This window comes from Tyto alba, unplaced genomic scaffold (assembly GCF_018691265.1).
Source record: "Tyto alba isolate M040663 unplaced genomic scaffold, T.alba_DEE_v4.0 Super-Scaffold_14, whole genome shotgun sequence".
Classification (NCBI taxonomy): domain Eukaryota; kingdom Metazoa; phylum Chordata; class Aves; order Strigiformes; family Tytonidae; genus Tyto; species Tyto alba.
In genome coordinates, this window is record NW_024881276.1 from 44,616,316 (window position 1) to 44,639,449 (window position 23,134).

Below are 23,134 nucleotides of genomic sequence, written 5' to 3' on the forward strand. Positions count from 1 at the left end.
CATCAGTGCAGTGAATAACAGCACCTATGCCTATTAGAAGAAGTAGAGAATGTTTTCTTCAGTAGGAATCTATATTATCAGCATTTCAGTCGGCAATATTTTTTTGCTTCTCAAAAGTATCTGGATAGACAGGGCTCACCTTGCGTGATATTCCATTAATGGTTAATAAATTATACTACGTCTTGATCTTTAAGTTTGTATATCTTGAAGAAACTCATCTGTATTAAATACAGACTTGTATTTTTGTGGAAAAAAGAAGAAACTATATTTTACTGTCAGTGTCAGAAACTTATTTGGGTAGTAGAAGAGCACCTTGCGCTTTGATTTGCGCTTTTCCATCTCTATGCAGGAAAAGATGACGCAGCCTTTATAATTAAATACTTTCACAAGAATTTATTTTTACTCTTTTTTTCAAGTGAATTCCTAGGCCTGTCAGTTATGGTGGAAAGGCTGACATGATCCCAAACACCTACAGGTTCAGACTCCATTATTTTACAATCTCGTGTTTTTTGTATAAATACAACTTCTGTCTTGTACCAATTCTATTGCAAAAAATCAAGGTCTGTCTTATTTGAAAAGATGACTGATAGCATCTTCAGGCCCTAAATTGGACGTTCTGGAGTGAAGGAGAGGTGGGGATTTCCCAGGGAAAAGTGTGCCATTCAGTGTACTGTGGCTGCTGCAGCCCCAAATCTTTGGGACAGGTGAGAAATTATTAGGTATGTGGTATCTGAAACACAGGGAAGCAGAAGACATAAGTTGAAATTCATTAAACGTGTCATTCTTGCCCTTTCAAACCTTGCAAGTTGTCTGATACTTATTTAAAGGAAATAAACCGTGAGCAGAAGCATGACAATACACACAGTCCAGATACTATTTCTAAAGTAAGTGAATGCTAGAAAATTTATTTAGTAGCAGAGGCTTTTAGTCACCTATGTTTTTTTTATTAGTATTGGTTTCAGCTTGCATCAATCTCAAGTTTTTCACAATACATACACAAAAAATTAAGGGGTCTACTCTAATTAATTGTAACCCAATTTAGCTGCCACTGTCTCTGGTACAGAGGTATAGCCACCAAAGAACACACATGCTATTACCAAGGGTTCATTTTGATCTATTTATTTAATTTTTAAAAGTATATGGTATATTCTGGAGCATACAATGGCCAGGAGAGTATGTCCCATATTAAACATAAATGCTTCAAGTAACGTCATTAAAACTTTGTGGGTTGCATAATGATAATGCGCTAGACAGCATTTCTGGAATTAGGCATTTTCTATCTTGCTTTTTAGAGAATGTATGCTGACTAGAAAGAGTGTTCTCTTTTTCTCTGAATCTGTCTTAATTTCTAAGTAAAAGTTTATTCTGCTAGCATGAAGCTGAAGTTGTTATTTCATAATCTAGCTCTTTTATAAGAGCATTTCCTCTTTCCCAGTGTTACTTCAGACAAGACTCCATATATTCAGTTTTGAAAAGGGTGGTGGTGGTTGTTTTGACAGACAGGGGATACTTTCTAATTTACTGTGTAATGTTTGATAGGTTCTTTCACTACACCCAAACAGGGTGTCAGATTGACTGCTGATTCTTAAAAAAAAAAAAAAAAAGTCACCATAACACCACCACCCTCGCCTCTAAAACCATAGAAAGAAACAAAACAATCTGGTATTCTTTATTGTTGTATGCAGATTTAAGTGTTAGAATCATGCATCAAGAACAGTGTTCCCAGAGTTTGTTTAGCTGCATTTATCAGTGAATAAAGCCTGATGCTTTTTGGGATGACAGGATAAGGGAGAGTGATAATAGGGATAGTAGTAGAAAGACCAGATAGAGGTGTGTTGTAAAAAATGGGTGACTGGGGAAGCATTTTAGAAAATGGAAGAAAGCAAGCGAGAGGCTTTCAGACATCATTTTGCTTAAACTGGTGGTACATATAAGTTTGAACATTGTAGCGAAGAGTTATCAAATGAAAAATATGTTTTCAGGTACTGACTTACTTAGAATTGGAGCATGAATTCATAATACAGAATGGAACAGGCTTATAAACACCTTTCCAGAAATCATTTCTACAGATTTCTGTGCTGAACATAGGTGCTGGTGATAATCCTGTCTGAAGTAGCAATATCTTTGCATATGTATTATAGTTCAAATATATTGTTGGTATAATGTTCCAGAAAATATGCCATGTGATGAGCATTTGAGCTTCTACATCTGAATTACTTTATCTCTTAATGTTTTAAAAAATACATGTTCAAAATAGTCAGTACAAAAATGGGTCAATGCTGGAGCATGTTGGAATAAGTCTCTTTATCAGAATGTATCCTCTAGAAGAACACAGGTGGAACATTTAAGTTGCAAATAATCAATAAGATTGGTGCAAAATTTCAGTATCCTGTTCTTATCAGTACATTTAAATAATTCTATTATTTTTTTATAATGAGAACAATTGCTAGAGGTTTTCATGCTCGTAACTACAGAAAAAAAATCCCACGTTTATCACACAATAAGCCCTGCTTGGCCCATTCAGTAGAAACTGTTAATTCATTTTTTACATTAGTTTTAAGATGACGTAGTTTTAAGCCACGAATAAGCATCAGATACAACAAGCTGTAAAATATAATAGTACTTTTTTCCCCATAAATCATATTCCAGATACACATTGGTACCACTGGGAGGAGGGATGGGGGACAGTTGACTAATTAGGACAAAGTTTAATCTTAATGTGTGTTCTGATATAAAGTAACTTTGCTTTTAAATTTTGAATGGGAAAGTGGCAATAGCTGGGTGTTTTTTCTTCCCATTTCTTTCTCCTCACTCCATTTGCTGGCAAAATAAACCTTTGCTCAGAGATTCTGAAATGTGTTAAGAGGTGTTGTCATTGAACATATTCAGGATAGGAGTTATCTCTACATTTTTAAACCATAGTTCTTGTTACATCTTAAATTGTCTCTGGACTGAGTGGAACTGAATCAGCAGCAAGTACTGAAAACTGCAATGTTAGACATCGTTGAAACTTCCTTAAAAGCATTTCTAGGCTGTTTGGAGTTCTAATTTGCATAAATGTTCTGGGCACATGAAAACTATTCGTAACAAATCTCTTTGATGCCATATTTCTTTTAGGAAGTATATATTTTTCCTTCTTGTTACACTCAACCATAAACTGTCAGGATGTATTTCCCAGAAGTGGTATTAGACTAAGGACATTAGAGCTCATGACTATTCAATATTATCTGGTGCCTGCCGCTAATTTTTGAATGATTGGATTATGTCTTTGGGATTGTTTCTTTTTATTAAATAAAGTTTAAAATTTGCTTGCTTCACTGAGCAAATAAGGGTTACAGAGTATTTGTAAAGCTTTTGCATGGGTGAAAGGTTCTATGCCAACGTAATGCTCTCCAGTATTTTAACACTTCCTAGTATTGATATTTTTTTTTCTTTGCAGATTTCCTCATATCTTCAAAATACTCCAGAGCACCCTTGATGTAAATATTTTCAGGATAGGTCTAAGCTAGCAGTTTATAGCAGAACTAGCTAGAGCATTTGAGCTGAATATTTGAGTCTGAATTAGCCACTCCACTATATTATAGATGAAAGTAGTTCAGCAGTAGTTTAGGTTAATGTTGGGCTTCAGCTATTGCTAATAAAGGCACAATCTGTGCTGTATAAAGAGAACCACTTGCTATACAGCACTTGTGTAAGTAGAGGAAATCTGCAAAGAGCATGAAAAGAATAAAAATTTCCTTGGGCACCTAATTTTATAGCAGTTGGCAAAAAATTACTGGTAATCAGACAGTGGACCGGTACATGCCAAAATGGTATAACTGATGAAAAAAGACAAAATTATGAAAACAGTGAAGTCTCTAAAGATGCAACTGAAAGAGTAGTCCGTTAAGAGAATGATACTACGAATTGTTTATGATCCAATAAATTACTTTCTGTGTAGGACCACTTAACAGTATTTTCAGACTTTGAATCCTCACCCACTGGGAATGTCTGAGATAAAAAATGAGTTCATGGTAGAGTGTATTTCTTGGTTAGATGCTGTTCTGCCACCTATTTCCATAGTTCTAGTTTGCTTTTTTCACACGTTTGTTTTGATCAAAATTGTACTAATTTTTTGTTTTCCCACCAGGAAGCTGTCATACTCATTTTGAAAACTTACCTGTAGACCACAGTTGCATAATTTCACACCACGAATATTCTCATTTGTTATGTGTGTTAGGAACATGAAAATGTATACTTCTTTTGTTTACTTTGTTTTGAATCAGTCTGGATCTACCTATTTTCATTAAAAAATTCTTTAAGTGATTTAAGTGGAGATGGGGAGGAGGGATGTATTATATGACTTGAATGCTGAACTTTTAAGTCCTATGATCCATGCATTTAGGAAGAGACAAACAATTTCAATATTTTATTTTATAATTTCTGGATGTTAGTAAATTATTTACATAATTTTTTTCATTGTGATTACACTTAGTATCTGTTCCTTCTTTCTTTGGTCAGTTCTCCCACCCCTCCTCCCTGTTATATATATTTATGTTCAATGCTTTGTTCTTTTACATACTTTTTTTTTCTTTTTTTTTTTTTTTTCCCCACTCTTCATTTATCAGAGTTAATGGGACCTGAGTTAGCTATAATCCGTAGGGGTCTACGACGACTGAGGCTTAAGAAGGCAGAACAACAGAGACAGCGAGAGCTAGCTGAGGGTTCAGCGCCACAGTCCTCCTCCTCTGATCAGTCCTCTTCTAAGGGCTCCTCACAGGACCCTCAGACATCAGGTTGTCGTTTGTTAAGGTTTCTTAAGCAGCTAACGTAGTTATAGTCTGTGCTGCTGTTGCCTGCTGAGATGCTTCTTTTCCAGAACAAGAGAGTTAATGCATTTGCTGCTTGTCTTACCTTGCACGTGGTGGTGTTTATCATCACATGATTAGGGAAAGAGTAATATTTACAGTTTTAATTTATCTAACATGTTTGCATTATATAGGTAAACAATACTACATGGAGAAAGTTTTCTAGGTGCATGGTATCAGGTATGTGCAATGTTTACTAGAGCAGTTGAGCAAGAAATTGCTGTGTCCTGAATAGAGTAAGGTACTTCCACACTTAACGTTGCATTTTGGTGTTAATTGTATCCAATAGTAACATTTAAGACTTGGCTTTGGCATATGTTGTAAATCAGGGTAACAATTCGTCATTTAAGAGTGCCAAAATTTTGTTTCACTATGGTTTTACAATAAGTATAGTGAAAATACTTCTAACGAGTCAAAGTCCTCAGATATACTCTCCTTTTTTAAACAGAATGACTCTTAGTTTCACCATCATCTTTCTCTTGTCTTATTAAGATTATAAATGATTACTAGAAAGCCTTGGAGATGTTTATTATAAAAAGAGACATATTTGAGAAAGTTAGGGTAGGAGCATGCATATGAATAAAGAGGTAAACCCTAAAGCATAAGCTTCAAGCAAACTTTGTCATAGCACCATGTAAAAATGAGTGAGCTGCATGCTCTGTCAAAAATCAGCGTATTTTGTATTTAGAAGTAATGTCTAGCAATGTTTCTTCTGTGGATAAATTCTGTGACAGTTGAGGTGTGGCTAAATTATAAGGATTGTGTCATACATTCCCAGCTTGACTTGCTATGGTTCAATCTATTAATTTATCTGGAGCCTTACAGAAAAATTTTATGTAACAGTGGCTAGTGCTCTAGTTACAAAATGTAGTTTCTGAATTTCGAATAACTTCCTACACTAGAAGATTCTACATTGAGTTTTCAGAATGCTTGGAAACCAGTAAATCCTGGTGGGCTGTGTGCTTATCCTGGGGATGACAACCAGAGGTGGCTACTATCTGTAGGGGGAGAACAAAAAAAACAATGGTAGCAATGTTCTTGTGGGTGGCTGCAGTTTCCTGCCAGGAAAACAAACAAACAAACAAATAAACAGAAAGCTACCATTTTTTTTTTTTCTTCAGCAAACTGAACATCAGAATGCATTAACTCAAAGATATGTATTGGTATTGATAAAGGTGTCCTGGGTTGAGTGAATGGTGGAGTTTTTTGGTGGCAGAGGAGGGGGCTATCGGGGCGGCCCACTGTGAGAAGCTTCTCGAAGCTCCCCCAGCTCCAAGTCAGCTCCACTTCTGTTTGGAAAATTGAGCCAATCGGCTGCGCCTCTGCAATAACGTATTTAAGAAGGGACGTGGTGACGGGCAGTCGGACTTGTGAGGAGGAGTTGCTGCAGCTGCATGAACACCCAAGGTCAGTGGAGGAACGGAGGAAGAAAGGAGAGGGGAGGTGTTCCGGAGGAGAGACCCCCCTGTATCCTGTGGGGAGATGGCAGGGCGGCCCCCCCTGCCACCCATGAAGATCTACGGTGGAGCAGACATTGATTTATGGCCTGTGGCTCCTGCTCGGAATATGAAGGTTCTGTGCCTGAAGAAGGCCGGGGTCTCATGGGAAAAGGCAGCCCTGTTGCTGTAATTCAGCGCTGGGAGGATTGCAGCATGCGGGGTAGTCCCACGCTGGAGCAGCTCGGGAAGGGCTGCAGCCGTGGGAGGGAACCCAGTCAGAGGAAGTTAGTGACCCATGACGGAGCAGTGTGGGGAACGCTGCGGCCCATGGGAGGAATTCATGTCGGAGAAAGTTTGTGGAGGACTGTCTCCTGTGAGAGGGGGACCACAATGGAGCAGGAGGAACAAGTTCCGGACACTCCCCTCATCGAAGATAAGAGAAGTGGCAGCACTGACTGCACCCCCTATTCCCTGCCCCTGCACTGCTGGAGGTAGAGATATTGGGAGCAGAGCTGAGCCCCGGAAGAAGGGAGGGGTGAGGGGAAGGTGTTCTCAAGATGTGGCAATGCTTCTCACTGTCCTGCTCTGTTAGGTGTTGTTAGTGTCTGTAATAAATGTATGTTCTTTTTTTTGTTCCCCTAATGAGTCTGCCTTTTGCTCATGACCATAAAGGGTGATTTTCTCCCCATCCCAGTCCTATCTCGAACCCCAAGCCTGGCTCTCTGTCCCTTCTCATGGCCAGAGGGGAAGGGAGAGAGAGTGGCTGTGTGGTGGTTGGCTGCCAACCAGGCCCAAACCATGACAAAAGGCAAAATCATAGCTAACACTTACATGTAATAGAACTTGATCTTCCATTTTCTTTTTGGAATGACTTAATTTTTTTTTTCTTAAATTGTTTCCTTTTGAATTGAAGTTGGGAAAAAAAGTTTCTTCACAACCACATCTGTAGAATTTTCAGCTGAAGGCATATCTCTGGGGATTTTGCTACCTCTGAAATACGTGTTGGTCTGGGTTTCACTTGATACTGTCTCACCCATCTCCTTCTTAGTGCTCCTTCAAGGATGGAATACAATTCTTTGCTTCTGGTTGCTTGTGCATCAACATACCATAGCATCCATTCTGACACAAAATTGAAGCTGTAAGCTGGGTAATTGCTTTGACTGGAAGTCAGAGATGTATTGTAGTTAGTTTGGATTCTGTCACTGCCTCTTGGAGTTTTGAGTTCCCACATGCTTCGCATTTTGAGGGAACTAATGGGAAGATCCTGTCATTTTGTTTGGGATCACCAGGGAACTACAGAACACCTGCACAGGCTTGGAGGAAACTAGTATTCAGATATTTACCTCATTCTTCATGTGATGAGAATTAATTTGCAAATTTAACCATTTTACTTATTAAGTAATTGCTTTGAAAGATAGATTCACTTAGCATTATGGAAACATTTATTTCTGGGGAGAGAAAGGGGGAACGGTTTTGCTACCTGACCTGCAACTCATTAGGATTTGTATCTTTGCTGTTTGGTCTGATTGGTGGAATTTGTTACCTTCAGCATTATAGATAGTGGAAAATTTAAACTTAGAAGATCAAATTTAAATATTTAATATGTTCAGTCAATTATTCCTCAAGAAATTTTATAAAAATTTATATTACCTTTTCATTTCTACTTGTATATTTAAATACAAGAAATTCACATTGTGCTTCATCAGCGTCTTTTGTTGTATTCCTCCTTTCCCTATTATGGAGCAGACAAATGATATTAATTTCTTTTGATTGGGGAATCCAGATCACCTTTGCATTGTGTTGTTTACTTTTTAATATTTCTGCACTCTGGAATATTCTCTGTATTTGTAAATGTTCTTTGTATTTGCTCATGACTTTTTACGCAAGTTACTTTTTGCTCCCTTTTTCTGACCCTGAAGACTTAGTTTTGGAAGATGTGTATCTGTAATCTATTCCTTTGGAAAACCAGAGGGGCACATTTTTGGTCTCTTGGTTCTCCATAGAAACAGTTGTTTTCCAACCCCATGGTAAGCTGGCATTTCAGAAATGTGGTAGGACAAAAAAACATCCTTAGTTTTGGGAAGGGTTTTTTTAATATTAAATTCCCATACAGACAATGTCTATCTTTTTTGTTACTGCAAGGTTATCTTTGATGCTCTGTCTTGAGGCAGAAGTTCAGTTTCAGGCACTTACTAGTTGTAAATTTTCAAATAAAAAATTACACCCCAAAATGTGTCTGCTACTATGTGAAATGGCGTCATAGCCTGTGGCCCAGTGCTGCAAGTTCTCAGTCCCTACTCTGGCAAAATTTGGATAATTACACCTGCAATTTTTGCAGGAATTCAGTGTGAGGCTAAGGCCAGTTGTTCTGACCTGTATTTCATTCTTAATCCTTATCTTTGCAATCACAGAAGCTCAATTATAGCTGTAGACGCAGGATGGAGAAAAAATACTCCAGTTATGTACGAAATTACAGGTAGAAAATGTCAAGAGCTGAAAGCTTTTCAGGTTTAACAGGAAACTAGACGCTGTGGTAGTTATTCTGTCTCCTAGTCTAAGGACTTGTCATAGGTACATAAGGATTTGTAAGCTGTATCTAATAATTAACCTTCACTATTTAGAAAAATATGGTCAAAAGTTTGTTTTTGTTGTATGTGAAATGAGTTAACTGAGTGATGATTCACAATGAGCTGATTTTACATTGGGGAAAAAAGTACTTCATCCTCAGATGGCAAAGAGATTTAGTTTTAGTGGCTACCTTTCCTAAGTATTGTATAAATTTGGCAGAGTTTTAGAAGCAGTATATACTGTGTGCATCAGGTCTGTTTTGTCTTCAAGCCTTTGAAGCCTTTGCCTTGGGTATTGAATAGATTCAAATTTTTTTTTTGATAGCCACTTTATTTAATCATGGAATTATGGTAAGTTGTTTTTTTTTTTTTTTTTTTTTTTTTTATTACATACTTTCTCCAACAAAGCCTGGGTTTGACTTGCTTTTTTGTGGTATTTCATAACATTTAGATCCTATGCAGTATTTAAACAACAGTATATATGTATCATATGCAAACTGCAAAGAAAGTAAACCTTTTTAACCTGTTGTTATTGCTGTTCTGCCCAGTGCTGATACGCTGCGTATGTGTTGCCAGTACCTACATCCCTCTTCTTTTTGAGAACTTCAAGTGAATTGAATGCAATTTGAGAAGTTACAGAAACATAAACCAGCTGATCTTGAAGTGAAAAAGAAAAAATCAGTAATAGATCAGGGATTCCCGCGGTGGTCAATATGCATAATGAATTAAAGTGAACCTTTACCTTTTGAGCAAAAGTTAATTTGATTTAGACTGCATTCATTGTAGAATAAAGATACATACATATGCGTGCTGACATGTTGCAGAACCTGTGATGCTCATTGACTTCATTCTTTCTTTTTTTTTTAACAACTGTTGTTTCAAAAGTCTGTATGATGAGTGTCTCTAAAGGGGAACAGATTGGACCTTCATTCTGTGTTAAAGCTTTCTGCAAAGAACAAGGAGATGGCTGCAGGTTTTATTACTAGATTCTTTGTACTCTTTGTAAACACTCAGATATAGAAATGTGTCTATTTGAAGTCCAAAATATGTGAGAGCTTATTCACTGTGCAGAGCAATTATTCCCAGTTATTTAAACAAGTGTTTCATTTCTTGGACTGAGGTCCGCTCTATATACCATGTTTAGGACTTTAAAAACGGGTCTCACTGCTTCTGGCCTGACTCTTACACTGGAGCCAGTGTTCTAGTGAAACAAGGAAGAAATTTTTTTTTACCAAAACAATAGAGGTGGCATGCTAATATTTTGCTGAAGTCAGGTGTTGATTGCCCAAACTATAGGAGGATCCTTCAGCATAAAATTATCTTCTATTTTCTGTTTGAGGTTCCCCAAGTTTATGAATCTCCGGTTCCCTCTAAGTGGTGTTCCAGTTTAGAAAGTAGTGGTGACATTACAGCCAGTGGTGAACCGCATTGGAATGTAGACCCAGCCTGTGAAGGCTCAGGTAAGAGTTTGGATTTTTGTTTTTTTTTTTAACTATATGGCACAGTTTTGATAATACTTTTTTCAAAAGCTTATCAGAAATTATGAAAGTACTTTTTCTGAATTTTTACAAAACAAGGCCATATATTAAAAAAAGAGGCATTTACCTGAACTTCTCTAGGCTGGTTTCATGGTCATATTTATTTCACTGCCTGAGCTGTGAGGTTCCAGACTGCAGTGCCACTTCAAGGGATACTGGAGATCTGTGCCTTCAGGGGACTTGAAAAAGGAAAAAAATTGAGTTTAAAGTTGCTACAAACTGAGCTCTTAACCATGTTAACTGGAATATTTAGGGTGCTTCCTATATGTTGTTTAAAACTTCTCTTATTGCAAGTGAAATGCACTTAAAGTTGTAGGAAGACATCACAATAATAGTGAAATATGGGAGGTTTAAGCCTAGTTTGACATGCATTACTACCTAGAAAAAATTTAATTTTCACTTACTGTGATTGAATGATGCACATGGTAAAGCATATCTACTTTTTGCTTACCATTGTATTATGTGAGGTCTTAATAAAATTTAGAAGTGCTGATAAGTATAGAAAATACTATTTCTAATGTTTATAATTAAAATATCCTAGTTCAGTCATATTTCTTCTGTTCATCTTGGTCTGAATTAAAGAGCTGATGAGATGAGTTTTTCCAGCCAAGTAAAATGTTTGGCAGCATGATATGCCTTTTAGAAAAGGACATACAAGCTTATAGAAAGAATTATAGTGCAAGAACAGAGCATGACTGAGAATCACTGTCTTCTCATCTTGCTGTCTGATATCTCCCCTCCCTGTAGCACTTTTGATACTAGTTAATCCCAGTCCTGGGCTTCATAACTGTGACTCGGTGATCAAGGCCAGCGCACTCTTGAGAGAGGCGTACCGATTCCTGTGACGAGTCAGGTTGAATACAGGTAGATCATCTTACAATGTGGTGCATCTTTACACTAGTTTTTTTCCTCCGTTTTGCAGTCTAAAAAGTGGATTACTACTCCACTGAAAAAACTCCACTGTAAATACTTCTCTTCTAAATTAGAAATTTTTTGTAAAGTACAGTTCAGTTTTGGAAAGAGAAATATATTAATGTTACAAATCTCACACCTAAGAGCTACATCTCATCTGAATCTAGATGACAAATTCCATGGTATGGTTGTATGTGGTTGGTGCAAGGCAATGGGTATGGCTAAACAAAGGTGAAGACAAAACAGGGCCAGTTTTAAGTTCCCCAGTTAGGTAAACTCTGTAAGCCCAGTTAACAAAACAAGCCAGCCTCCAAAACAGTGAGCTTGCCTCAGACTCTCCTGCTCTCTGTTCTTCACTCCATGTTCTCTCTCCTATACGAGGTACCGGTGTACTGAAGGAACAAACTGATTCTTGCACCAACAGCTGGGAGTGAAGTATCATTTGAGGATATATATATTTAAATCAGCTTTGTCAATTTAGCAGGTGTTATGGCTGTGTGACAAAATAGGTCATACTGGTGATTCTGGCCCAAACCTGGAAATGAGCTTCCTGTAGGGAAGAATGTATTACTTCATTGATTTGATTTACTTGTATAGGTTTTAAATTTATGTTAAAATTCCTTTAGCATGCTGTGATGTTGGCAGACTGTGACTCAGTTTATAATACAGGATATTAAATCCTTTTAGCTGAGCATGAATTTGTTTATAACAGAAAATTAACAAATGGAACAAAGATGGTAGCCTTGCCAATATCTTTGAAATACAGCACTAATTTATGTACATCAGCTCATTTTAAAATAATACAGAAGCAAGATGCGGTCTTCAGAGGTGATAAGGGAAACAGACTTGCAGAAGATACTGAACTTTGCATCTGTCATTTGTCTGCACAGTGAATGCAGTGCTGGTGATAGTTATTAACTGGTAGCATCCAGTGGAAAAAAATGTGTTTATGGGGTTTTTGATATTTTTTTTTTTCCTGTGATTACATGAGGATTTTTAGAAGACTGGCTAGTGTGGTACTGTGATAAATTTATGAAGACATGTTCTCAGTCATCAGAAGCCACAGAGGTATAGCATCTAGGAATGCAGATCTACTGAACTGTTATCTGAGTGGGATGTATTTTGGTGCTTTAATATTTTAAAAATAGACTATATGCTGTTATATCTGTAAACAGTCTCATCTTTTATATTTTATGCTTATAGGTACAAATATTGAAGATACCGGTATGCCACTGAGTATCAATATTCTGAAATTTATATTTAACACGTGGTTTGAAATACCATTGTCATTTGGTAGTTGAAGCAAAGGTTTTAGGAGTCATAACTCTTCAGTGTTTTTCCTGACATGTTAGAAACTTTAAGAACATAGTAAAATCCATGATTATGGACAGGCATTTTTAATATTGACATGTCAGCAAGCTTCAGGCTGTTCAATGACTGCCTAAATGAGTACATAATGATTTGAAACAAGTGGCTTTGCTTCTGTCATGCCTAGAAAGTATAATATGGCTGGCTGCTCATAAAACAAACCCAAAGCTTCCTTATGTTGCTGCTTTTTATTTTTTATTTTAAACTAACATCATGACATTGCTGTGCAGTTTTCTGCTGCTTATGTTTTAAGTTGAAATCTCGTTTTTGTTTCAGATTCTCCTTCTTCTGTGGTTAACAAACAGCTTGGATCCATGTCACTTGATGAGCAACAGGGTGCGTGTGACAGGAAATGCGCTTATACCCAGCCGTAGTTGATTGCAATGCTTCCTTTTAAAATTGCCTTTCATGATGATAAACAGTCTAAAAATGCTGTTCATCTACCTAAAGTAGAATTCTGTAAGCAGATATGCTGGAAACTCATTAATTATTTAATTCTCAATATGAGTAACAGAATAACGTTAATTGTTTTCGAAAGTCATCCCATGTTCAGTTCTTAATGCGTTCAGTGTAGGTACAGTAAATGTCTTAAGTACTCTACAGCATTTAGAATATTTTTTTAAAATGCAAAGTAAAATTAATTCATCAAACAGTCTTTTTCTGAGTGGTTCTTCTTGGATCAATGTGCAAATATCAAGATTGAAGTAACTTTTAATCATGTGATGCCAAATTAATTTATCTTATGCAAGCTTTGTTATACTTGCACAGTTTGAGTAACTCAAGATGCACCTATTACACTTAGGTGCATCTTACTTCTGTAACCCCTTGTTTTATACCCCTTCTGCTAAACAACTACTAGTATTTCTCTGTAGATGCCCTATGGGCTCGTGGTAGAAAGAACACTTGTGATCTTTCTCTATGCCCATTGTTCATCAGTCTTCAAATTGTGAGCAGTGATGTGGGCCATAGATGACCCTATTCCAGCTGGATCAGTGCTATCTGTAGTAAATATTTATGTCTGAATAATTAATGAGTGATAGATGGTAATTTAAAAATAGATTTCCATGCACTCTGCATTATGCTTATGTCCATATCAAAGCCTCTGTGGAGATTTAATAGTTCAAATCACACAAAAGAGCTGGCTGTTTCATCTTGTTTCACATTGTAAACTAGAATGCCATTTTGAAATCCCATTTGTGAGAAATAGTCTGTTTGGCAACTGTTGAGATTATGGTATATTTTAGGATGCCAGAACATTGGAAAAAAAATCAAGCTGTGTTTTATATTGACAAAATAAATTCATTTTGTGGAATTACATTTTGTGATAAAATAGTCTTAAATGTCAGTGTGTAAATTTGCTAATTATTCATGGTTCAGTAGTCTACATTGCTCCAATAGTCACGTTTAGCTGGAAAATGTACTTATACTTAGTGGCCAAGTTATGCTCTCTGTTATGAACTCAGAATAAAACATTATTTGATGAGAGTAGAATGAACTAGAATTAACACAGAAAGTCTATGTTTACTGAAGTTCCTACAACTGCAGAAGTTTTGTAGAACTGATAAATTCTTCCATGAAGTTATGAATTAAGCCCATCTGACAGTGAAGATAAAACTAGAAGTTTGGTCCCAGAAATCAGTTCCCAAATCTGCATCAGATTCCTCTTCAAGCAGGATCAGTTGTCTTAAAAACTAGTATTCAAAAGTATATTACTATTGTTAGTTGCATAATTGTAATAGACCCATATTTGTAATGGACTCTTGAGACTTTTTTCTAATATTTTTTTTCCTGTGTTAAGAAATTACTTGAACTAATGTGAATGGATTTCCTCTCATGAAAGCATTTCAGGTTTTTTAATATTAAAAAACAAAACAAAACAAACAAACAAAAAACCCCACCACCACCAACAACAAAACCCAAGACAAAACAAGAAAACAAACAAACAAACAAACAAAAAACAAAACCAAAATACATTTGTTTATCCAGACTTTATTGGTAGATCAGTTCCCTGGTTTAAGGCAGTGTTTTTCTGTTGTGATGGTAAGGATCACCTGAAGAGACACAGAATATTACTTTTAGTTTGGAAAATTAAGAATTTGGAAAAAGGGGTAATTTATTAGGAAATCTGCTGTCCAAATTGTAACTACAAAGAATAATTTGCTGAGATACAGTTGAATTTTGAATTAAACTGCATTAGTTTCACTTCATATTTGACGAGAAATCTCAAAAAAGTAGAAATAGGTATTGGGGGAAGTCATATCAGCTCTTTTTATTTAAACTTACTTTTTCTTTCTTATTCCTGTCTTTTCTTAATTTGATACTGAATCAGCTGTCTTCTGTTGGACCAGTCTCTTTTGTTGGCATTTATGTTTTAAAACTGTTTCTGGATTTAAAGATACTTACTTAATACAAACATACAAATTAATAATGCCATTATTCTGACAGGCCAGCAGAAGCTGTAAGTCATTCCTGTCTGTACAAATTGGTTTCAAATGGATTAGCGTGATCTATAATGTTTGGGGATTTTGTTTTGGTTTTTTTTGTTTTTTTTTTTTGTTTTGTTTTTTTTTGTTTTTTTTTTTTTTTTTTTTTTGTTGCGATTATAATAATGGAGGGTGGCTGTTAAATTTGTTGCAGTGTAAATGCAATTTTATGAGTGTAAGGTAGGGCTTGAATTGGTATGATTAAAGAGAGAACCTGAAGCCAGAGAACTAGCTCAGTAACTTTGAAGTGTAAATGTGTATATGCATCCCATACCATTTTAATGCTGCTTCCTACATACACAGAAGCCATACTCATTACTGATACTTCTAGATACTTGAAAGTTAGTGTGAGGGTTTGGTAATCCCTTACGGTGATATCCATACCGGATTGTTCAGTACCATGTTATAGATACTTGAGCTGGCTCAGAATAAGGTGATAAGTCAGCTATGGCAGAGTTAGTTCCTCATAAACAGTAAGTCCTTGAAAGCGTATAGGCATGTGTTGTGTCCCAGTTAATTAGTTCTGTCTTCCAGCTAGATGAACCGGTTGAGCGTTGGTATGCATATAGAGCTTTCCAGATCTATAATGAGTTCTGCAGGTGCAAGCTGAAGAATTTCAGACGTGTGCTTCATTGTAAGGCATGGTGTGGTCAGTACTGCCTCCTTTGGTAAGTGCAGTACTACATCTAATTGGTGTAGGAATCATATAGACAAAGAACTTGTATGCCTTAGGCTAAAGATTAGCCCAGTCCAAAGAATTATTTGATTTTTCAGTCTTCCCTTAGTCGTCACTGTGCCTTATACTGACTGGTATCAGTGTAACATTGTTCAGTCAGTATTGCTCACCAGCTAAAGGAATCTCTGCCCTTCCCTCCAAGTATAGCTGCTTCTGATGCATTTTCATGTGTTAAGCCTTCTCATGGAATTCCTGTTTTCTGAAACACCACTTATTTCCTTCTCTTTGGATCAGTTTTTCTCTCTTCAGAAGTAACTGTCTTTGGTTTTCACCAGAATATAACCCTATCTTCAGAATGTACAAAGCTGATTTTCTTATGAGGAGATCATTATTAGTGCTAGATACAAATTATTTTGGAAGTTTTTAATGAAAAGTCATCTATCCTCCTCTTGTGAGGTCACCAGTAGACTAGTCAATAGGGCAGCATTTGAGATGTGGGAAACTAGCTTGAAGTTCTTTACGTTAGTTGTAACTAGGTAATGCAATCTGTGAACCTGTTTTTATGTGCTTACCACTTCATAGTTTGAGTCCCAATCTTTGTGAAGTTACACTTGCACAGGTTCATTTTCTAAGGGAGAAAGTGTGTATGAGGGGTATTGCTTTCAGTTGTGGAGTTTGTTGTTGTTTTGTTTGGGGTTTTTTTGCTTTTTTTTTTTTTTTAAATAAGGTTATGAATGAAATTTTGTCTTCAGTTTTAAGGTTGGTAGTTTAAAAGTACCTTCCTCTTGTAGGCACCTGGAGAATGAACCATTTCATGGGAGTGTGTTCTAGGACAGGAGTGCTAATAAAATAAGACTCTGAATTGTTGATAGATTTTACAGCCAAATACATTATACTTTACAGATACTAAGTAAAGTTTCAAGGTATTTTTGAGGCATTTCGAATAGAGTTTAGTAAGGTGTTGACAAGCTACAACTTTCTCTTGGAGCAATTATTACCCTACTAGAGCTTGCAGTCAGATAATCAGAATAGTTTTGACAGTAGTTCTCCCCTAAATCACAGAAGATGTACAACTTTTCCCCTTTTCCCTTCATTTTTTATCAATGTGAGGTAGATCTGGCCTGATGGAATGAACCTAGTAGTGAAAAAGAACGGTGCTTCATTCTGATATAGTCAGTCTTTGGCAATCACATTGTTCTTGAAAACAGAGAGTTCACGACTTCTGGATTTTAAGTGGCTTCTCTGAAAGCACATTCAATTAAGTACTAGGCAAAGCTTACTAGCTTTCTTCACAGAAGCTTCCGTTCAGCTTTCATTAGCAGTGTAAGTTTAATATAAAATAGTGAACTACACAACAAATTCTGTGCAGTTTATGATTAGATTCTTGTCTCATCTGTGGTTTAAAAAGTTTCTTGTTCTTGAGTGTTGATTTCATTCCTTAAAGCTAGTTTAAAGAAGGAACTGACGCAATCCAAATCATAGCTCATGTTATTGTGGATTTAAGAAAAATCTATTACACAATATGGTTTAACAGCTGTCTGCAGAAATTTGTAAAAATAGTTTCTCAGTTAGTCAGTGCCCTCTTTGGACAAGTCTACAGCTATACTTCTAACTTTTTGAGTGTGAATAAATACGAGCATTGCTTCTACAGTAAGCATAGTCGGAGGACAGTCTTTATTCATCTTGGTTAAATTTTTTGATGTTGAGATTTTAAGACAGGAAAGCACTGTTATGATAATATGAGCTGAGCTGTATAGCACAAACTTAATAGTGAGGTTCATTATAGGATAGCTATGTTTGGTTACTTTGGTCAGTAGTATTAACTAGTTTTGTGCTGAAACGAATGTTGCATAGCAGTATCAAGTTACAGTATAGTCATTGTTTGGTGGCTGTCTTAGACTATTCAAGGCATTAAGCTGTCTGTTGTTACCTATCTGGGTTTCCGATTCAAATATATGTCTTATCTGTACCTATTACAAGGAAGGTATAGAATTCTCCAACTCTACATAATTTTTTACTCTTGAAGTGTCCAGCTCCTGATGACTTGTGCAGTATGTTGGAACCATCAGTGTTTGTGCTTGCTTAGGAAGGGATGCTCAAAGTTTGAACAGACTTTTATACAAAGAGATGCTTGCTGATAGGTTGCCAAAAAATAGAGAAAGCACCTGTTTAGTTAAGAAAGAACATGTCATTTTTGTTCAAAATATATATGCCACTATAAAATATTTTCTTACGTTTCTTTCTTTTCTTAGTTAGTTTATTTCAGGAACTAGAAACCTTGCTTTTGATCAGTTTTTATCCTTGCTCCACTCTTACAGGAATGTAGCTGGAACTTTTATTTTAGAGAGGCTATGAGCTCTTCTTTGCATAGAATGAGGCCCATGTCTTATATATGATTAGGATCATGGTTGTAATTGGTTAATTCTCTTCCACATAAAAATGTTTTTGTTTTTCTTACAGGGTTTTTGTGTTTTATTTTGGTTTTGTTTTGTTTTTAATTTCTCTTCAGAATATGTAAAAATACGTATTTAAAGTTCTTTGGAGCAGCTGATCACTGCTCTGATCCTGTGAGTGGACTTCTGCCTGTCAGCAGTTTAAAATATGAGCATTGATCATTAGGTTAAATTGTTACTTGCTATTTCATAGTTCCTATAATTTAATTGTATTTTTAAAATAAATATCCTGTGGCAGTATTGTAGCCATTACTGCTTTAATAATAGCCTTTTTAGTGGGGGGAATTTGTAGGTTTGTGCTTGACTTGACTGTTAGATTTTAGTAGTTGTTTTACTCAGAAGTGATCAGAAGCTTTTACTTTATTGTGTCTGTCTGCTGCCAATACTGCAAGTATAATTATAGTCAAATTTCTGTACTCTATAAACCAAAGAAAATATGTTGCGGTTTTGGCCAAATAGCCCTGAGATAAAAAGCTCAGCATTCATGAAAAGCAAGACTACATGGGCTACTTGGCAGTCATTAGAGTGTTACCTAATACTAAGTAAACTATCCCATCATTGTTCTGAGAGAATGGCATCTCTGTAGTGAGGTTTAATCTGATGGTATTTTCCATTAACTTTTTGGTATTGCCCAATGCCAACTTCAGTATTAATGGCAATTGTGCCACGCATATAGATAGATTGTGACCATGAGTTTTACGTAAGGGTGGTGGGTGGATGGATGTCACTGAGCAGTTCTGTTTTGAAGAAGCCCAGTGAACATACTTAAAACCTTATATACAGCAGATGTTTGGCAGACTTGCAGTGGTTTTCAATTTGATTCATTTCTATTGCTTTTGGACATCATGAATAGTTTGTATTGCAAGTACTTCCCTTCTGCTTATAGTTACTATGATATGAAAGGTTTTTTTAAACCCAAAGATCTCAGAACACCTATTTACAGTGTTTTTATAACAACTAGATGACAATTTACAGCAGGTCTAAGGATATTGGTACTTGACTGGGCTCTAAGTAGAAAAACAGTAGAGGGGATGGTGATTTTTCTAGACCACTGATTGTGTTTAGATCTCATAATCTTTTTTTTCATGTGTATTCACTGAGGCAAAAAGATTTAACACCACTTCCAAAAACATTTAATGTTCTTGTTAATAATATACTTGATAGAAAAGGTGTCTGCTTATAAAGGATAATATTGTATGTACACATACCGATCTGAAATTTTATTTACCTGCATGTTGAAGGACAGCATCTTCTTTGTTCGCTTTTATAAATATAAATAATTTTAAGCCGTTTTTAAAGCATTGAAAGTTTGGTGTGTTTACTCTGAAACTTCTTAACTTTTTGCTTGGGCTGTAAGAGATCTTAAATAATAATTGTACATGTTACTACCACATTTGGCCTTTGCTAGGATAATTAAATGAATCTTCAGAATTGTAACAGCTTTATGTATATTACTGATGTCCATCCAAACTTTATCAACCCCATATTTACAGAGAGTGATAAGCCACGAACAGGAACAGGTGAACCAGTTTTAAGTTTGCACTACAGTACAGAAGGAACGACTACAAGCACGATAAAACTGGATTTCACTGATGAGTGGTAAGAACTTAATTTTGGTTTTGACTGGTTATTCATTGGCACATATCACTAACACTTGTCTAGCATAGGTACAGATAAATTATTTTTCTTTATGGTATATATATATATATTTTTTTAGACATATATAGACAATTTGAAATGGCTGTAGTCCTTAGTGCATTCAGAATGTGAAAGACTTTAACATGAAATTTATGCAAGAGGCTTTTTTGTGATGCTTACTGTGAATCTTTTTAATGCTAACATAATTTGAAACATGCTGTCTTCATCAAACCCTAGCATAATATCAGTGTTCACTATCTTACTAAAGCAGGGTAGTACAGTGATGGAAAGGTGTTCCAGGGGCTAGCACTTAAGTTTTAATTCTCTGCTCTACCACATTTTTAAATGGTATTCTGCAAATTAGTCTTTCTGTGGCACAGTTCCCGAGTTGTAAAACAGTAAAATTAGTATTTCTGTGTCTGAGAAGGGTTGATGAATACATATGGTTAAGATATTAACCTTATGGACTGCTCAGATATTACAGTGATGGCATCCTTTTCAGATAATAAATACATACTGTCTAATTGGCCTGACTTGGTTTTGTATCTAAGTCTATTGCTAGAGCATCTCAGGACCTTCCAAAAGAACCACAATCCTTATTTTCTCTTCTTTCCTTTGCTTATGTTTTCAAAACTATTGTAGAAGACAGGAAATAAAAGTGCTTAATGGCATATGTTACTGGGAGGAGGGAAAAAAACCCCACATTTGTTTTGGCTTTAGACATAAAACACACCTTGCCTATAGTAGTTTAGAAACTTTAAACAGTGATCTGTGTGTTTTCACAAGAATGAAGACTTTGCCCATTTGAATCTGAAATGCTGCGGCAGTTATGTTCAATGAATCTATTGGACTGTATTTCTGTTTAGAGTCCAAATCCAGCAAGCTTTGAAAGAATTAGTTTTGCTGTAATGCTTTTAACTAATTCTGTGTTTAGTTTTGTTGTCATCTTTGCTTAATGTTTTAGGGCAGGCAAATTTCACAGGAGGAAGAGAGCATTAGAAAATATTTAGTCCATTTGTTTTAGTGGGCTTTTTTAACGTAATAATAAAATGTTACTACCAATGTATCACAGAAAACAAATTTTATTAAAAAACATTAACACTTTGCTTCTGTGTTTATTTTCAAACAAAATTTGAAAAATGGATTTTACGCTTCATATAAGTGATTATGAAGATGGAAAACCTGAATGAACAACTACCTTAAAAACAATACTAAGAAAAAACAGAGTGTATAGGGAATGGCGATGAGGGACAGGAAAATTACTCATTACAAAAATCTGTAATTGGAGAAGTAAAGACTGATTGAAACTACTAAAACTTAGCTTCACATATATATTTTGTCTAAGAGCAAGTATTCTAACAAATCTTTTGGGCCAAGGGTTAGCACCATGTGAATGACAAACATCAAATATAATACCAAAGGAGAATGAAGGATTAAACGTCCTGATCTTTTAAGACTAATGGTGGCAATATTCAAGGTGTTAGGACAGTTCTGATATGCATATTAAAACAAGTGGTACATGGGAAATAAACCAAAATTATGTGAACTAGAGTGTGCATGATTCAATACCTCCTGTTGGACAGAATAATGAGTTCTAGAAACATACATGGTGTAGTAGTGAGAACTGTCTGGATTTCCAGAAAGTATTTGATACTTTGCGGCCTGTTGAATTTCTGTTCAGGATGGGACAGTCAGATCAATAAAGAAACTGAACATGGCGGTAAACTGACTTTTTGGAGCTTTTTTGTAGTTGGTGGCGTAGTGCGGACAGTGAGAGGAAGAAGCATTTCCTAGCAGGGCAAAGTTACAAGACATTGTCAGTTCAGAGGCTAACTATAAACATTGTGACAAAGAATGGAATGATAGAAGTAGGATGCAATTCCGTGTAACAAAATGATGCAGTTGAGGCTAAATAGCAAAAACCTAATCTGAAAGTTGAGAGTGTTGTGAAAATTAAATGGAGGAAGGCAGGTACGATTTTAGATGTCACCAGCCAGGAGGCTTCAGCTGAGAATGAGAATTACTGGAGCTGCTGCTCAACTCTGCTTTGCTTTGTGACTTAGAATGCTGTGTGCAGTCTTCGTCAGAACAGCAGTGTTACGTATTTCCTGAGGAATAATTTTTCTTATTGTAAACAGAAATTGATGTTCCACAATAATTGCCTAAACGTGAATGGGGAGTAAATCTCAAATACCAATTTATAGTAAATCTTGAGAAACAACAAAACTTTAAGGACTGAAAGCCAGCATCAGAAGTCCGTGCCTCAGAAAACACAGGAATGATAGTTAATGGTGAAGAACCTGGAGAATTTTATCTAAATCATTTTTTTTAATTGGATGGGATAAGATTATGTATTAGTGATCAGCTGACAGCTTCTAATACCTTTAATGAGCTCTCTGATCATTTATACATGTGAAAAAATGTGTAAGTAGTGAAAGAGAGCAAATCCTTTTTAATTCTCACAATATATTGAAAAGCAATGAAGAAATCCTTTAAAGGTTCTGAGAGGAAAAAGCAGGAAGGAGAGAACTGGGTTCTGTGATACAGAGGAATAGTGTGGGATGAGTGGCCATGGACATAATAAAAGAGAATTTTGAAATTGCTGTGAAGGTTGTTAGTTGTAGCTGCTGCCAGGACCTACTGAATTATGAGACTACAGTGAGAAAGATGATGATGGTCAGGCTGTGCTATTGCAATGATCTTACCTATTTACATTATTTCTAAATTTTTTTTTTTTTTGCATGTTATGTTGACAGGAGCAGCACAAATTCAAGCTCTAGAGGGAGTGGAAGTCACTGCAAAACTGAAGGCCAAGAAGACTCTGTAAAAACAAAAGCCTCAGAAGAGTCAGGGCCTGAAGATGAAGAAACAAGTAAGATACACTGTTATTTCTGAAATGTTAAGGTAAAAATTCTGCTCTCATATGTTCATGACTACCATTGAACACAATGGGAGTCTCATACACATGTATATGAAGGCAGAACACAGCCATAATAGAACATGAATTTTTTAAAAAGGAAAGATACCAACCTGAGATAGCTGCAGATAAATATAAACAAAGTCAACTTATCCTGTCTTTAGTTCTAAACCCCTTATTCTTAAGGACATATTCTGCCCCAATTTGTATAAAAAAAAAAAAACAGAACAGCTGCACTTTGCAGTCATAAATGAGTGCTAGATATTTTGTTACATTTCTTTCAAGCTTTCACTGTA

At 36.0% G+C, this 23,134-nt stretch overlaps 1 protein-coding gene across 5 annotated transcripts in view; it reads left to right on the forward strand.

The window, feature by feature from the left end:
- DCAF6 (DDB1 and CUL4 associated factor 6) overlaps positions 1-23,134 on the forward strand; it is a 91,478-nt gene that overhangs the window by 44,054 nt on the left and 24,290 nt on the right. For 2 of the 5 annotated variants that reach the window (XM_032988215.2, XM_032988213.2), the window contains 4 exons: positions 4,608-4,775; positions 12,948-13,007; positions 19,777-19,882; positions 22,678-22,793. In XM_032988215.2, the coding sequence (XP_032844106.2) occupies positions 4,608-4,775; positions 12,948-13,007; positions 19,777-19,882; positions 22,678-22,793 (450 nt within the window). The remainder of the gene's footprint in view (positions 1-4,607; positions 4,776-12,947; positions 13,008-19,776; positions 19,883-22,677; positions 22,794-23,134) is intronic. The other 3 variants (XM_042788432.1, XM_032988216.2, XM_042788433.1) reach the window with 2 other exon arrangements.